This window comes from Scomber scombrus, chromosome 2 (genome assembly GCF_963691925.1).
Source record: "Scomber scombrus chromosome 2, fScoSco1.1, whole genome shotgun sequence".
In the NCBI taxonomy this organism is placed as follows: domain Eukaryota; kingdom Metazoa; phylum Chordata; class Actinopteri; order Scombriformes; family Scombridae; genus Scomber; species Scomber scombrus.
In genome coordinates, this window is record NC_084971.1 from 19,117,531 (window position 1) to 19,135,821 (window position 18,291).

General features: G+C 39.2%; 1 protein-coding gene across 1 annotated transcript; it reads right to left on the minus strand.

Moving 5' to 3' along the window:
* Positions 1–991: 991 nt before the first annotated feature.
* On the minus strand, positions 992–18,012 carry LOC133986099 (putative methyltransferase NSUN7). Its single transcript, XM_062425885.1, has 13 exons — positions 17,970–18,012; positions 16,797–16,943; positions 15,627–15,809; positions 14,135–14,193; positions 12,385–12,521; positions 12,097–12,249; positions 11,331–11,514; positions 10,248–10,458; positions 9,547–9,690; positions 9,202–9,303; positions 8,809–8,926; positions 5,141–5,261; positions 992–1,927 (listed from the first exon to the last, which is right to left on the minus strand). Exons 1-13 carry the CDS (start codon positions 18,010–18,012, stop codon positions 992–994), a joined length of 2,538 nt encoding a protein of 845 aa, XP_062281869.1.
* Positions 18,013–18,291: the final 279 nt, after the last annotated feature.

An 18,291-nucleotide genomic window follows, 5' to 3' on the forward strand; every position in this document is an offset into this window, starting at 1 on the left:
TATTCAGTTATTTAATATTTCTTTGAACTTTAGTTAGATTAATTTAGTCCACAAAGTTTATCCTGCGACCTTTTAAAATGAAGGAACGTCAGCTTGTGACTTTCTGAGCAGTCAAAAAGTCACCAACGTGATTTTATTCCCTTCTGAAATTTTCGTTTTAATCATTTCCAGAAGTCTCAAAAGGTGATTGTTTGCACTACTTCACAGAAAACAAACAGAAAAGTCTAAAAGATAAATGTGTACAATAGTATTATCATATTTATTTTCTTATATGACTATATTATCTTGTGCTACCACAGATTTATCATATTAAATATGAAAATGCCAATTACAAGTTTAAAAGACCTCAGCTTGCTTAGTTTGTCTGAATAAGGGATTGGGTGAAAGCATTTGATGGTAAGACACAAACACACACACACACACACACACTTGACTTGACGTGACTAAAAGAACCCTCCCACCAATATCTCAAAAACAACATAATGTACATGACAGTTAAGTACAAAGATTTTAAGATGGTCTTCTCATACTGATATGACATATTGACCCTTATAATAACATACTATATTTTTCAAGTAAGTCCTACAAGTGAAAAAGTAAAAATACTAAAATGTCTGGGATGAAAAGAAGACCCTCCCCTGTTCTCTCAATTCATTTAGACTACCCTCCCTACAGTAAAAGGACCCCCCGCCCCCCCCCCCTGATCCCCCCCAATCCTCAGTTTTATTCATTTATGTACTGTTCCTAACTTTAAAAAAATCTTGCTTGTAGTAAATCAGCAAATTCAGCAGATGCAGCTTTATTTATTTTTATTTCTTATTTGCCTTTTATAATACACCACCTTTACATTTGAATATATTCTAGCACACAAAACAGCAAAATGTTTCACCATAAATAATTTAAATACAATAACATTTGATTTATTTATGATCATTACTGACTGGTGGAGTGTCAAAGCTTGCCAATCATCACATAGACCCCATCAGTGAGCCTAAACCCAAAGTTTCTCTAAACTGGGCAGAGACACTGAGGAGGAAGATGCAGACGTACAGGTGTGCTGAGTGTGGAGGGCCGTGGATGGAGGCTGTGAGAGTGAAGCACCACTCCTGCTGCTCAGAGAGCTGGAGGTTTGGGAGGAAATGGGTGGAAGAAAAAATCCAGCAGGCTTCAACTCTTTCTCTGGTCTGACCCCCTTCATGTGACCTTTACAGAGGCTTCCTGGTTTAGCTGTGTCAGCAAGTGGCTTCTCTACATGTTCAGGCTCTGTGTTTTGTTTCTGTGCCTGCTGCTTGGAGGACGTGTAGGGAGGGATGGGTGGAGCAGGAGGAGCAGGGGAGGGGTGTTTTCCAGCAGAGGTGAGGGTACCAGACATGTCCTGGGCTGTGATCAGAGACGAGGGTTTTGCTGAGGATATTAATGTCAGTGTAAGTCGAGGGATCCTTCTTGGTTTACTTTTTGTTGGACCTTGCAGACGCCTCTTGTGATGCGTCCGTTTTCTCTTTTTCAGTTTCTTCTTGTGGCTTTTAGGAAGAAGCTTGGAGATTGTAGGAAACCTGTTGGTTTGTTTTGAACGTCGCTTGAGCTTGCGTCCTTTAAGCCCTCTCCTCTTCCTTTGTCCCATACCCCCCTCATCCTCAGCTTCCTCCTCTTCCTCTGCTTTATGCTTAATGCCTTCCTCACCTTTCTGCTCTTCATGGTCTGAATGTGTGACTAGATCTTGTCCACTCTCAAGCTCACGTCCTGTCTGTGCTGGCCTATCTTGGCTGGAAGGAGATGAATGTTTGCTGGTGGCTGAAGCTGCCCGATTCTTCTTGCTTTTTCCTTTTTTACCAGCTTTTGATTGCTCAGGAATTATTCCACCCAGGAGGCCCTTCGCTGCTGCCCTTGCCAACACATCCTGAACTGTTTCTACTCTAGTGGGATCCGCCTGAAAAAAGCAAGCGCAGTTTAAGATTTGATGTGAAGATACAACACATTAAAACTACAAGTCTCCAGGGTAACATTGCACCAAGGAGATCTAACACTACACTGTAGAAATGAACCACAGCTATAAACTGAACTTGCAGAGAAGAAAGAGAAAGGAGAGAGGAGGTCGCAGGAGGTTTGATGGGTTTTACATCCCCACAGACAGCGTGGGACGTCATTTTTTTGCATGCTAACATTTGCTAATAAGCACTAAACACAAAGTACGTGTGAGCCTGATGGTAATGTTGTTAGTTAAAGCAGGTTGACTGTTTGGTCTTACATTTTTAGTTAAATCATCACCAAAGTTATTACAGTTCATCCTGTGGAGAAGATGAATGTCTGTACAAAATTTCATGCCACTAGACCTTTTTCACAGTGGACATTTGAACAATAATAATAATAATAACTTTATTTGTATAGCACCTTACAGACAAGAAATGCAGCTCAAAGCGCTTTACAACAAAAGAAATTGCAAGTGCTTCAAAAGATATAAAAAGGACATGAAAAGAACATAAAAGTGTGTAAAAAAAACTCCATTAACATAACATGTAACGAGACTTTCATGGTATCCTAATGACTTTGGTGATCCTCTCACTCTTCTTTTAGATTAGATTATTTTATTTTGAATGTGTAAAACAAGAAAAAACAAAACAAAAACAAAAAAAACATATAAAAAAAAAAAGCACAATGGTCCCACTGAAAACAGTGAACTTACACCTAACAGAAAACGGAAAACATGATGCAATGCACTTTCAACCACATCCGAAAGGGAGTGGGAAGAAGTCAAAACTTATTGAATCCCACCCCTGCTTCCTAAATCAATGCTTGCTAGCTCCTAATTAAATTACTAATTCATATCATACAATTTCTTACTAATATACAGTATGTTATATGTAATGTTAATATATACATCTATATTTACTCTTATCAATATATAAATCATTGATACATTTTTCCAAAAAAATAGCTATATACATATACATATATACACATATACATATATACATACATACATACATACATACATACATACATACATACATACATACATACATACATACATACATACATACATACATACATACATACATACATACATACATATATTCATATATACACCTCCCCATATATACATCCACATCCACATATGTACACATACATACGTAGATAGATATACTTACATACCCACACATACAAACAACATGCACCTAAGTCAGTTAAACACCTCCATCCCTGTACCTCATAAAAATAATTTCTTTATACCTCTTTTTAAACTGTATTATGTTTGGACATTCCTTGAGCTTTAGATTCAGACTGTTCCATAATCTCACCCCGCAGACAGAAATACAAAAACTTCTCCTCGTCGTACGCACCCTAACACAGTTAAATTTAAACATCCCCTTAAGTTATAGCAACCATCTCTTTCAGTAAACAATCTTTGAATATTTCCTGGTAGTTGATTATTTTTAGCGCCACCATGAGGTTAACATTTATGGTTTAGAGTAAAATGTCTTCGCAACTTTTCGATGAATAGTCAGTTAGTTTGGTACACATTCATGTTCCCCTCAAAATCAATTGTAATTACTTTGGTAATCCTTCAATTTTCCATCTAACACCACCAAAACATCAAAACTTCAATTTATCCAATATTTTGTTTATGATCAAATATCTAAAACTAATGGCATTCCTGCTAAGCTGTATGTACTGTTTTGTGTCAATTAGCATGTTAGGAATTAAACATTTAAACATTATACCTGCTTAACCCTACCATGTTGTCATTGTGAACATGTTAGTATGTTAAAGTCAGCATTTAGCTCAAAGCAAGTACAGCCTCAATGAGTGTGGCTCTTAATCTTATTATTTTTGTACTTTAGGAGCACAAAATGTCATTTGCAAACCTCAAAAGCTGAATTGTGATGTCAAATGTACATTTTGTGGTGGAATGTTCAGCAGTAGCCTACTAGAGAGAGGCATGAATGATGGCAGCCTGTCAGATGTGTTTCCAACAAATTACATTTTTCAGGCATTTTTTTCTCAGAGGCTTTTTGATACATAACTCCCATCTGTTTCTAATCAATATTTCTGTTTTCTGATGTTTAAAAGAGCAATTCAAAGGAGACTTCTTGCCTCACCCCCTCTCTGTGTTTCTCTTTCTTTGTTTTCTCTAGGCTGCTATGTGTCTGGTTTATATCCTTTTAAATCATCCCTGAGTCATTCGTGTGAGCAGCGCTGAACCACCTCAGAACTGTCGGTGTAATGAAATCTGCATCCACAGCTCTGATGTGATTTGACACACCGTGAGATTGAGCGTCAATCTAATTAGACACGATGATCATTAGATTTTAAATTACTGCACTGCCACCAGACAGGTGAACAAGACCTGCCCCTGTCTATGTGTGTGTTGCAAGGTTAATAAACACACACATAGGCACAGTGTCCTCCCTGCACCATTTTTTCGAGCTGCAGGAGATCAAAGAAGCAGCATCTCATTTCCCTCTGTTGTATTTTTCTTCTTTTATGAGTGGAGGGGGCAAAAAGATGGAGCAACGAGGTGATGCAACAAGACTGGAGGGGTGGAGGGTGGGCTGGAAGAACGATACAGAGTATTATCCATTCATCTTTTCTCCAAAGTACTGAAATGTTTCAGCAGCTCAGACATATTTCATCTTGAACTCGTATCTTTTTATGGAGTATTGGAATAATGCTGCAGTGTTTCAGGGAGCCATAGTATGTGTCAGTGTGTGTGTGTGTGTGTGTGTGTGTGTGTGTGTGTGTGTGTGTGTGTGTGTGTGTGTGTGTGTGTGTGTGTGTGTGTGTGCACGCAGACAAGCAGAGCGGACCGACCTCCCAGCAGACAGACAGTAAAAGACTGCAGCCTCAGCATTACTGGAAGGTCTCGTCGCAAAGCAATCACACACACACACACACACACACACACACACACACACACACACACACACACACACACACACACACACACACACACACACACACACACACACACACACACACACACACACACACAAACACAAACACAAACATTAAACATTCAAGCACACACCACAAAATCTCTGTTCACTCTCCATCTTCACACACACTACCTTGCTCTCAACATTTCTCTCTCTTTCCACGTCTCACACAGTTTCTGTCTCTGGTTGTCTTTTCTGTCTCTCACCTGTCGGGACAGCCGGGCCACGAAGCAGCCGTTGGTGAAATGAGACGATTCGAGCCTGAAGAACTTGGAGTCTGCTGTGTCTTCTGACTGGGATTCATCTGGGAAAATTGGACCATTCACCCTGAGAGAGCAGATGTGCTGTAAAAAGATGTTCTGTCGCACACATTAATCCATCATTGCCGCATTAATTCAGAGAACTTTTATTGTCATCGAATGGGAGATTTGGCTGAATAAAAGGTACATTAAATAATTTTGACAACCAAATACACATTTTGTCTGTGAGTCTGGCAGGTATGAGAACTTTTGTAACTCGTAAACTGGGGCACAGCATTGAAAAATTTACAAATCAACATAATTTTTTACAGGCACAGTAATCATTTATACAGTATTTCTTAAACACCAATTCAAGGTCAGCATTGGTGCAAAAATATAAATGCACAACTGTTTACTGTAGCTGTGGGATTAGCCCATCAGGCACTACTGAGTTTATCTCCAGACAGATTGTCCTGAGCCTCAGGACAAGCAGCCTCTGCATCACCAGCTGTCACTGCTGGTTTCTGTATTTTTAACATCTGGCATGAGAATACTCAGCATTAGTTATGTTAGCAAATGTTGGTTAACAATTCTCAGTGGACCAAACACTGTCTAAATCCTGTTAAAATATGGAGATGATGTGCTGATATGACATTCATTCACATTAAAATTCTCAGTGAAAAGCTATTTTTGGAGGTGAGCATTTGCACTCACTGCCATTTTATCTGGGCGGTGACCATTCCTCCACAGCCAAAAGAATACTTAAAATTCAGGCCCAGAGCGATAGTCTTTCAGGAGGCAGAGAATTTGTACTTGTGAGGCTGATTTAATGAGTTTTGTGAGCTTACAATAAAATGGTTCAGTGACGGGGAAGTTCTGATATGTTAAAGAAAATTTAAATAATAATAAGAAAAGGCTGAAATACAGATTTGCATTGCTCACTCTGATTGTAAGTTTTTGCACTCCTGACCAGACCCGGCATCACTGATAGACATACTCAGAAGTGCTGTATTGCACCCATAACCACATCCAAAGGTGATGTCATGTTGTACTGACCACATCCTGGAGTACATTTGAGGAAGTTGACTACAGGAAGGTGAGAAGTTACATCTCTGGAGAGCTTCCCTTTAAACTTAAAAGATAAATACAAGCTGGCAAACCCACTGGTGTTATATTGATTTTAGAATAATTCCCTAAAACATTAACAAGCTAACAGCAAACTGACATTGAAATATCACAAATCTGCAAAATCTAAACTATAATCTAAACAACCTACACAACTTAAAAGTCAAAGGGAACTTTATTTCCCAAGTTACTAGCTGTATCTGAAAACAGAATTATATTTTTGGGCCATTTGTGTATCCCAACAAAGTGCCCTTGATACTCTTTTTGGTAAAACAGGCTTGTCACAAAGACTTTACCACCATATATAAAGCATATAGTTTGAAGAAGCCAAAATAGAGGCAAAGGATGTTTTTTTTGTTTTACTGGTTCCTCCCTGCCCAGTTCTTTCTCTCCTGATCTTAACTGTAAAAGAAAATCTGTCACATTCAAGAATGAAGAAATCACCTCTTTTATTTTTAAATTTGAATGAGAAGCAACCTTTTAATAGACAAGAAAATCAGTTTGGAGGATTAGCATGTGCCCAGTGTTATGGTTCTTTGGTGCAAATTAGTGCCAGCTCCTCAGAAAACCACACAGGCAGCACAGTGCTGGATCTGTGTGTCCTTTGTAAACACAGAGGTCGATCGACTCATCACACTAAGTTGATATAAGAGCTTATGTGACCAAATATAATAATTTGGATTTCTTTGGGATGATGAATGATAGAAAATGAGCTGTTTGGAGCAGCAGGCATGAAAAAGACTCTGAAATCTTCTCGACCCCGTTCACCCCAACAGCAGGATTTACTACTTTCCCCACGGCAACCACAGCTGATCCTTTATATTGTCAACAGCCTGGTGATTGTAACCTTCAGTCTGTCTCTCACACTCACACACACCACACAGTATTGTATACATAGAGTAATCTGTGGAGATATATGAATATATCTGTCATACTTACACTCGACAAACATTATTTACTCTCTCACTCTGTAATGTTTTTTTGTACATTCTTCCCTGCAGTCTGTAAATCTCAGAGATGAAGCTCACCCAGGTTAATTGGGTTTTTGATTTTAGATACGCATGCAGATGTTGCACAAGCAGCTTGAGCTATTTGTTATGAAGCTGGAGGGTTAGCTCATATATGCTGTGTCTATTCTTTGTCAGTCAAATTAAACTGTTGTCTACGGGTGCATGTTATGCCAAGAAAAAAGACTGGAGTTTAACCTCAAAAAAGGAACCCTACATTAAGATCTTTATAGTATCCTAATAGTTACTTTTAGCTCTGCCTATTACAGTTCTTCAAGTCTAATTGAAGTCATACTTAATCATCCCCCTATGCAGTCAAAAATAATGACCACATACTTTTTAAATTATTAATAGTTTTGTATCGTTAAGTAAAGGGTCTTTGGAAAAATATGAGAAATGCTCCTTTTTGTCTCAGCTGGCTGGTGGGAGGTTTGTTTGATTGACATTAGCTGTCAGGATACCAGTGGTACACCATACTATACAGAGACAAACTTAAAATACTGCTGTAGCTACAAGTCACAGACAGACAATGTGATTTTTAAGTGCAACGACCAAAGCAGCATCCAACTGGACTGATGTGACCAACATAGACAGGCATGTCTAAATGCTGTTTAATGTGCAGAAGCTGAGCAGCTAATTCGCTATCTAGCCTGTTAACTGACAGGAAAAGTGCACTTTTTCTCAGTGACTGTTTGCTAGGTCGCTAAGTTGCAGGACGAGATGCATGTGTTTGTTAAATAGGAAGAAGCCTTTAGCATGAAAGTAAATGTGGGTTGCTGTTCAGAGTCTTTGGCTCTTGTGGTGTGTAGCAGGATGCTATTAGGCTCAGTGTGACCATCTGCTCTGCTGATGACCTAATATCACTTTGTCGGTTTTTTCAAGATTTGATTTGCGGTATTGAAATAAGGTCTCCAGCTACTGTATGTAGGAAGATGTCAGAATGGTATATGATCAAAAATAATGTAAAATAGGTGAGACAATCATGAAATCAATGCATTTAAAATATTAATCTTTTGGTTACTGTTTTTTTTTTAATCAAAGGAAGAACTCAGGACAAGTAATGCAGAGCAGATATGTATACTGTAGTTGACAAGAAATGGACTTAATACCACTCTTATCCGTTGACATCTTGTTCAAACTCAGAGAAAGTAATCATCTGGATGGACAAAGACTAACTGACGGTGAGAGCACAATTACTCTGCTTCAAAGAAAATGTCCAAATGAAATAGAAACTTTAAAGCAGAACGGCTTCCCTGTGAGCTGTCAGGGTTTGACAAGAAAGGATAGCAGAAGTCTCAGTGACTTTAGTTTCCAATTTTCCTTCAAATGTCAATTTTTAAAAAAGGGGCTTTATGCTTGACCTCTTACCAATTTCAGTTTTCTCATTAAGTTTGAGCCAGTGGAAAAGTAATGCTAATGAAAAGATTTAGAATAGAAAGTTTAGAATAGAATATGTAACACCTTCACAAATGTGTTTGTTCATACGTGTATGTGTGTGTTTACCTGAAGGGAAGCAGTTTGGGGTGAGTGTGTGCTTTCTCTAACACTCGTTTCACCAGCTGTTCATTTTCCTGGGGATACACCGAGCGTGTACAGTAGACCACAGTCTGAACCTTTGCGACTGACGGACGGAGAAGAAAAGGAGCAAATAGAATGTACAAATATCAACAAAAACTTTCCCTATATTCTGTGGACTTTTGTCAACCTTAACTCAACATATTGTATTTTTATTGCTAATGTAAGCTATATCTCTGTGTGTGTGTGTGTGTGTGTGTGTGTGTGTGTGTGTGTGTGTGTGTGTGTGTGTGTGTGTGTGTGTGTGTGTGTGTGTGTGTGTGTGTGTGTGTGTGTGTGTGTGTGTGTGTGTGTGTGTGCGTATGTGTATTATACACTCACAGTTGAGAGCATGGGTTAGTAGCCTCGCCTGCTGGATGGTCAGAGACTGCATTTTACTCTGGGATATAGAACCATGAGACAAGTCCTGCAGCAGATCCCAGTCTGTCAAGAGAATGTATTTCTCTTATTTGTGTTGTTTTTATCATATATGGAAAGACTCTTCTTCATATTCACATCAAAACTACAACATAACATTTCCAGTCTTACATAGTTTCACTTGCAAATTCAATGTTTTTCTGTATTTTTCCATCCTTTTTCACCCCTATTCATCCACCTCTTTCTACATCTCCCTTGTTTCTATCTTGTTCCCACACCCTCTGACTTATCTGCTCCCATGTCACATACCTCCGTGTTCACAGTGGATGGTGGGTACTGGGTCATTGAGGGCTGATGTTGAGCACTGAGGAAGCACTATGATGACCTTTAAACGCTGGACAGCGGTATCCCACTCATCCAGACTACAGAATGCTTCTGACAGCACACGCACATCTGCATGGGACATGAATAAGCATCAGGAAAGAAATACACACATATACATTTACATTTATTATTAACATCTTTAAAATGTAAGACACAATTAACAACAGTGTGTAAACCTAACCAAACGACATCATACACATAAATTAACATTGATATATTATCTATCAGCTCATGAAGGGTTGAATACATTGCACAAATGTGTAAGTTATCCTTGTCTAAGAACTGACTTTGTGTTTCTTCAAAGGTACCTTAAAGGACACAATTTTTCAAGGCTGTTTTAAAACAACAGTCAGGTGTCCATATGAACACTGAAAGAGGTTTTCCTTGCTGTAATCATTCCCTGTGTTCATACTGGCTATTAAAAGATTCCCTTCAGTAAACCACTTACTTGGCAGGGGACAATTATCCATGTTTTATAACATGCTCTTAATGAATTTAAAAGAAAACTCACACTCGTATTTATCTGCCTGGAAGAATGATCTTCAGTTAGATATCACTGCTGAAAAGTGGGAGAAGGCATGCCTCTTGGCTCAAACTTTTTGACTCTTTGTCTTTTTATCTCTTACTTTTTATCTTCATTTGGGTAAACAGTTCCTGCATCTCTTCCATCTGTGACGGTGTGTGATCAGCACCACACAGCAACACTCGGCCTGAGCGGGCAGCCATGACGGCTATGTGAGCCACAGTCATGGCTGAAAAGAACCCCGCCACCAGGACATCAGCATTATCAAACAGCAGGGGGCGTAACACAGTCACTGCCACACACACACTCCTGTCCTGCAGAGAAACAAAGTCACACACGCATATTATTCACATATTAAGGAGGGCTTTCTTCTCAACGTTTATTTGTTGACTCAACTATACCCTTCAGCTTTATAGACTGCTGTGCTTCTAATCGAGCTAATTAAGAGGCAAAATGACTCCTTTAACACAGTTACACAAAGTACACAAACTTTAGACTTCACATCACAAAAGGGAAACGTCTGCAGTAAAGAGAAATACCTTTAATCTGGCTCACAGCGGTAATGTGAAGCCAGCAGCCGAAGTAATTAACAATATTTTTCTCTTGTGAATTTTATTAAATACATTATAGTGAGTTTTTTGAGGACTTTATGTACTGTTTCTTTGAAGTCAGTAATTTTGCTTTCACTTAACCTATTGATGTGTTGTTCCAGAGTACAAATGTAATTTATGCTACTTAATGCAGGGACCATGACAATTGAGGTCATGCATTGACGAATGGTTTGCCAGTGAAGATAACAAGAAAAAGAGAGAAAGAGGCTTTACTTTGTGCACTTTATTTAGTCATTTCTATTCTGTCCCCACTGAAAACAATCCTCTGCCCTCTCAGCCTTTTGAAATCTTCATGATGGTCACCCCTTTAAAAACTTATATATTTTAAAGAGGCTATTTTTTTTTTGTCTTTACTCAAGTATATAAAAAGCCAATACTTCTGCCTCACTGAAGAATCAGTAAAAAGGCAATACCGCTACTCCACTGGGACACTGTTGTACCCAGTCAGTCTCATTCCTGTCTACTAAAATTATCTTCAAAAGCATGCTCCTGAAAGAGGAAAGCATGTTTCTCATCAGGGATTTATGTCTATATTTAGCTCAGTGACTCACTTCACTACACACACTGATTTCTACCTGTATGTTGAGAGTGTGTGTCGCTGTGAGGTTGCTGTGCTGGAGCAGAGCATGAAGGTGTTGGGAGAAGATGAGCGTGTCTGGACAGAGAAGGTCTTTGCAGAACGTCGATTCCCTGATGTCAGATATGCTCTGAACCTTGCACAGACCGTCACTTTGCAATGCCTCACACACTTCTTCAAGACTACAAACGACAAAGGAAAATCTGTTGGATCAGAATGTTGGAGCATTGTACGAGTCTTCATTTTCTCACATATTTACATCAAACATTGTTAATATAAAGGTTTATTCCAGTGTGTTGAACAGTATCTCATCATTCAACTCTACTATCACAAAAACACTTCTTACTTTCAAGCAGTTAGACTGCTGAACCTTCATGTCTCAGATACGCCCCAGTTACCTTCACTGACCATTAACCTCATACTGCAATAATCCCCAAACAGAACCAGTCACTTTAAAGTCTTTTCATAAACAGCCACTCTGTTAAACATTAACACTCATCTTTAAACTGACATCCTTTGCTCCTATGCACCAGATAATCCCTGCTGATTCACACCCACATACTGTATGTGTGGACTCTGAAGTATGCCAGACAGAAGAAACGAGGTGAGCATTATGTTCCCAAATACCAGCAACAGATAAAGACTTTGAATAGCAGCATCTTTTGCAGTGCACCACCAGAATGATTATAGACTCCACTTTCCATTATATTTGACTGACAACTAAAAGCAAGTGGAAAAAAGGAGCAGAATAAATGTGTGTATACCTGGTTTTGAATGTATTGACCCATGCGTAAATCGGCAGAAGTTTTGCTTGGTGCTGTTTGGTCCTCACAGAAGCAGACAGAATACAGGAAACACTCTGCAGATTCAGTTTCACCCTACAGCGAGCGAGAGACGCTGCCAACTTGGTCTTACACCTGTAATGAACACCCACCATACCACAGCTAGCTTCATCATTAATGTACTACAAATCCTTTGTAGGATTATTTCTTGAATAAATGTGCTTCATTGAAATGATTTTAAAGCTGCATTAGATTTATATCTACACAAACCTGTACAGATTGATCTCCAGATCCCTGACTTCCTGGTGAGGCTCCTCCCTTTCCTTTGTTGAACGTTCACGCAGCACAAATCTTCGCTCCTGGAAGTCGAACAGCATCACCATTGCCAATGGTAACATGTCGCTGGACTACAAAACATGACCACTTTCATCAGCATAATCGTAAGGATCATTATCATAATCATTATCAGTACTGTAATAATCTTCAGTGATATTATTATTATTATCTTTCCCGTCTAAAGGGAATGAATCATGCACATTTCCTGGTCTATATTTATACTACTACTACTGGACTATCTTTGCATCATTTACAGTTTAAAATAAACTCCCTATTTATGTTATAGTGGCCCTTTATATCACCTGTCTAACGCCTGTCTCTTTAAGGCCCCCTGTAAAGCTACCACTTAGCAGCTGGCTGGCTGCAGAAGACACATCGACAAACCATGAAACAAACTATAGTTGTAGGATTTCACTAAATTCAAAACAAAATATATGAGTGGACAATGCAAACAACACATGGAAAAACCTAAGCAACAAAAGCTACAAAAAGGGTGTCCTTTTATGGGTATGCGTGAGGCTGGACTTTTGATTTATTGGAATCATTTTTGTATACATTAAGCACAAGTTTGAATGGAATTGGAATTTTGATTATGTTTAGTATAGATATCCAACATCAAGGTATATAAATAACAGAAAACCAAAACAAATGTAGTTTGTCCCTTCTAAACCTACATTAACTGAATTTTTGTCTCTTGGGGGCAGCAGAAATGAATTATCATTAATTTGGACTTCATGGCCACCCGATGAATATAAATCCAACATTGACTTTCTTTTTACAGCTACATCTCTGGCCACTAAATTCTCCACCATGTTTACCAGCTAAACAGTAGGTTAATTAGAGAGTTTATTGAGAAATTATCTAAAAACAACACTGATGAGAGCAGTGAGAGTGAACCAACAAAGTAAAGCTGCAGGCCAGAAAACCAAAACGATAAACTGAAAGATGCTAAAATGCTCCACAGAGCCACTTTCAGGCGTCGGGTCTTTGTGGGTTCATCAGTACGAGTGACTCCTTTCACATGCACAAGCAGGTCTTTTCTCTCACTTCCTTTTCTTTCCTTGATGGCTCTGGCTCATTATCTTTGCCCTCAACTCTTTTTCTCAGGGTGTGCATGTGTATATATGTAATAGAGTCAGAATATGTATGTAGCAGTGAAGAGGTGTGTGGAATTACAAAGAGCTTTTATAGTCATACCTGCTGACTAACAACCTGTCAGCCTATTCTCTGTTTCAACGATACCTCACACACACACACACACACACACACACACACACACACACACACACACACACACACACACACACACACACACACACACACACACACACACACACACACGGACTATGTGTGTTTGTTTGTCCATGTATGAGTCATTGCACAGTGTTTTATAGCGTCATTTACTGTCTCCCAGTTGGAGAGCGCGTCTGCATCTCTCCTGTATGCATCATTTATCGCCTATAACGGGCCCGACTACGTAGAGATCTGAATACAAATGGCCTTTAATTGCTGCCCTGTCTCCCTCACCACTATTTTACCATATTCTAATGCAGCACACTCATATGGACAGAGGAAGCTCGACTACTTTATCTGAATATAGAGAACAACTTCTAGAGACAGTTTAACAGTCAGTGAGTGAATGGTTAACTTTTGTTAATTAAAATGGTCATCTGATGGGACTCACAATGTGCTGTGAAGTGTGGAAGCAGCTGTCCATCATGATGTCTTCAAGTAAATCTTGATCTGAGAAGAAAACAATACTGGTGATTGATTAAACAATAAACCATCAGTTGGATTTCGTATAAAACGCACTAAAGACAATCAAGACAAATATACACATTAAACAGAGTCTGTTCTTTCAAATTACAGAGAAACTATTTAGCTTTGCTGATAGGCTGGTTTAATCAGACCAGGTTTGGACATATTCATCTCCGAGATACTTTTCCTCACCACAACAGAAAGGTTCATTGTTAATATAAATGTATTAGTTGTTCATGCAGTAATGAAAATTTCCTTTTTTTCAAATTACATCAACATTTCTTTTGAAAAATGGTGCCTTGGTTACGCTGGATAATCCACAGACCTCCAATGCCAACAGGTTTCATAGGGACTATTTCTTGAAACTTGGGAGCAGCAGAACAAGATGAAAAAAACATTTTATAACTTAACATGTTAGCAAACAGCTTCCAAATGACACATCCAGGGTTCATGGAGCAACATTATCATTCATTTGGAGTCATATTTCTGTCCACCTGATGATTCTGAACCCAATATTATTTCTCATTTTAGATTTATTTAAGTCATCACAGGCTTCTGAGGGAAATATCTGGCTCTTCAGCTGCTTAGTGGTCCGCTGTGTTCACGAGCTAGAAGCTAACTTTGTGTGTGCCTTTTGTACAGTAGGTTTATCAGAGCTTTTTTATTCAGCGGCTCAAAATGATGTTGATAAGAGAGGTGAGGGTGAATCAAAACAGTGTTTACAAGCTAGCAATTCTCCATGAATCTGTCACTACTGGAGACATTTTTGACCCATTGATGTACAAAATATTGATTAGTGCAGCTTTACAATCGGTTTCCAGTGCTTTGAGAAAACACAAACTGATTATCTCACCAAATTCAATGAAAACAAAGTAACTGGAGAAAAAATGTGTTTTTTTGTTTTGTTCATAACTTGGGTGAACCTAATGCCACACCCTATGTGAGGTCATGTTTATGAAAAAGTGTGTGCATGTGGCTTTGTTTGTGTGTGTTTGCTCACTGTATGCTGCCTCTTATCACCACCCCTGCAGACATCTGCTGCACCTCCAGCTTAAGTAATTTGTAGCCACATGGAGAAATGAAATGTGTGACTGTATACTGTTTAATCTACAGTATGCAGTTGAAGCTGCTATTCAGAAGAGTTGACACATACTGCAGCTCCACGGCTATTCATTATTGAGATAAGGCTTCCTTATAGGGGGTGGGTGAGGTCTGCAGAGGTAGCAGTAGAGTAGATCAAATTAATTTCTCCCTGACTTTATGTTTAACCCTCATCCCATTCTCTCCAAGCAGAGTTTGCAATTCTACTTAAATCTCAAAACTAAATTTGTTTAAAAAGGATGCTAAAAGGGGATTATCCTCATTTGCTCACTTCAGAAATTCCCACACACAGTAATTAGACTGACACTCAGGCATACATTTGAGTGTGTTGAAGGCCAGCTGGTAGCCCTGTCTCTGTGTGGTCTTGTCTCCTCTCTCTGGTAGCGCCGTGTCTGTCTTCTTCGCATAATGCAGAAGTTGATGTGTGACTGACTTCTCAGTATGCAGCCGCTGGAAAATGTCTGCTGCCTGCAGGTAGACTTCATCTGAGGGAGGAGAGACTGTGGGGAGAAGGAGATTGGGGAGGGTTGAAAATAGGAAGAGGAAGAAGGAAAAAGAGGATAAGTTATTGTTGAATAAGTGTAATGAAGGGAGGACAAATGTAATGAAAGGAAGCAAGGGATGTAAAGGAAGAAAGAAAATAGTGATGTCATGGAAAAACATGGAAAATGTATAAGTTACAGTTCATGCCCTGAGAAGTGATACTGTTTATTGATAGTGTAGGTGTTCTTTCCAAAACAGTATAGGGTTTAGTTCCGGTAATTTGGGTTGGCAGTGAGCTTTCTTCACAGCAGACACTTTGACTTGTCATAGTAGGAAAAGCATTTTACTAATAAAACTGATGATGCATCTGTTCAATTAAAGTTTCTCAGTCAGGCATGACAGTGTGACAGTAAGCCTGCATGCACAGCACCAGGACCCTAAAGCTGAAGTAGCTAATAGTTGATCAAGAGCCATCATTAATTTTATTATCTACACCTGCACTTTTTTCTACTGTGAAATATATACAAGTAGTACTGGAAGAACTGACATTCAGATACCGGTCAACATGCTAGTCATGACCTTATTTCTTTGGATATTAATGCAGCTCTCTGTAAACATCTTTACCTATCTGGTTTCAAATAAATGATAAAAAGTGAGCATCGACACTGACAGGGGAAATACATTATATCCTGTTTCAATCAAGCATTTGGATTCCTGAAAGCACCGGGATGGCTTCCTGGTGCAAACAGCTCAGCTATAGGTGACTGTAACCTGAGGCAACACACAGCTGAATATGAGTATCTGAGTGTCTTTAAAATTAAAGCACCTGGCCATTGTTCCATGTCAAACTGTTGCTCTTATTATCATATAATTGATCAGTGTTCACACAGACTTCTCACACTCGCCTGCTTTATAAATGTTAAAATCCTACAGTGTACTCTGAAATACATCTGAATATAATGTCTACATTATGAGATAAAATAATGAAACATTCAGGACCTCACCTGGGGAAAGCGAAGATAAATGAACACGAGGAAGAGGGGGAAGAGGAGAGGAGAGAGGCTTCTTGTCTCTCTGATGACTTCGGTCTTGACGTGAGATGAACATGTTCTCTGTCACAGGGCTGCTTTTCTCATCCCTGCTGTTTCCCACTGAAAGACAGAGGGAGGCAGATATGTGTGTGAGTGTGATTGTGTGCTTGTTGCTCATGTTACCAAACAAAACAGCAGTATGAAGACCTTACCTTCACCTGCTATGATCACAGCAATAAAACTAAATACTTGTCAAGCAGTCCTATGCACAATCCTTCTGTCTCTTTCTCTGTCATGTTTTCTCCAGCCTCCATAACACCAGCTAGCATCTGACCCATTAGAAACATTGTTTGTTTACACAGCTGAAACCGAGCTCTGCAAGTGTAAATAAGACGCACAGCGTCAGTCACAGCTGATATATGATCCACACCTTCCAGTTTCTGTGTATGTGAGACAATGCAGCTGTGGATAATTGGGCTCCTCCTGGTGCAATTAGGCAGCCACTCAGAAACATTAGCATTAATAAGTAAAGAGCAACTGTCCGACCCTGGACAAAGGTCCACCTCTGACTGACCTGCATCACTCATCCCACACACACATACGCACATATCAGATCGTGGTCACTTTTGGGACATTACATAGACTTACATTCATTTCTTGAAGACTAAACCTAACCATAATCACTACTTGCCTAACCTCTACCTTAAACACTGACCTAAAAATCAGCTTTTTCCCAATTTGGGACATGGCTTTTATTCCCAATTGGACAAACCAGTTATATCTTATGTCAGAAATATGTGTCCCCCCCCCCCCAAGTCCGTATAAATTTGCACGACGTGGTTGAAACCAGTGATGTAGTATGTGCGTGATGTAGTGTTTAATCGGCTTTTATAGCACTCATCAATGTTCAAGCACAAAGTTGGAATAGACCAGAAATGTGTCCAATAAGGCCATGTCAGTGCAAATGGAATAAATTAATGAATATCAAACAGCAGTGATTTAATGAGTAAGAAGCAGTTTCTGTCCATTGCAGGAGAAACTCTAAGTCCACTTTAGAGGAGCAGTGCTGGAAGAAAAGGTTACAGCAGCTTAGTGTAATCTGCATAGACGATGATAGGCTGTTTAAAATTGCATAGCAGGTCTTACCTTTGTCATTCAGAATCCTGCTCATGGGAGCAATGCAGCTCATCTTCTCAAATATGCAACCTGAGCAAGAATCCGTACTCTTACTATGAACCACAAATTGGCACTTGTCTGTCTAACACTGTTTTCCTGCTCCACATTAGGTATCACACAGTGTCCCTCTTCATACACTAATCACCTCTTTGTCATGCATGCTTTTGCCTGTCCTGAGTTTGAAACGCCATGGCAACAATATGATAATGAAGGAGGCTCTTCCTCCCTGTGAGATTTACAGTAAAATACAAAATATATACTCTGCATAAGACAACTTTTATTATTTAGGAGA

Bases quoted from the DNA above. Each gene is read 5' to 3' on its own strand.
- LOC133986099 (XM_062425885.1), bottom strand. From the start codon at position 18,012: ATGAGCTGCATTGCTCCCATGAGCAGGATTCTGAATGACAAAG. The intron at 16,944-17,969 runs GTAAGACCTGCT...TCTGTCTTTCAG, and splicing joins CAGGATTCTGAATGACAAAG to TGGGAAACAGCAGGGATGAG. The intron at 9,304-9,546 runs GTATGTGACATG...TTCTCTTGACAG, and splicing joins CATCCACTGTGAACACGGAG to ACTGGGATCTGCTGCAGGAC.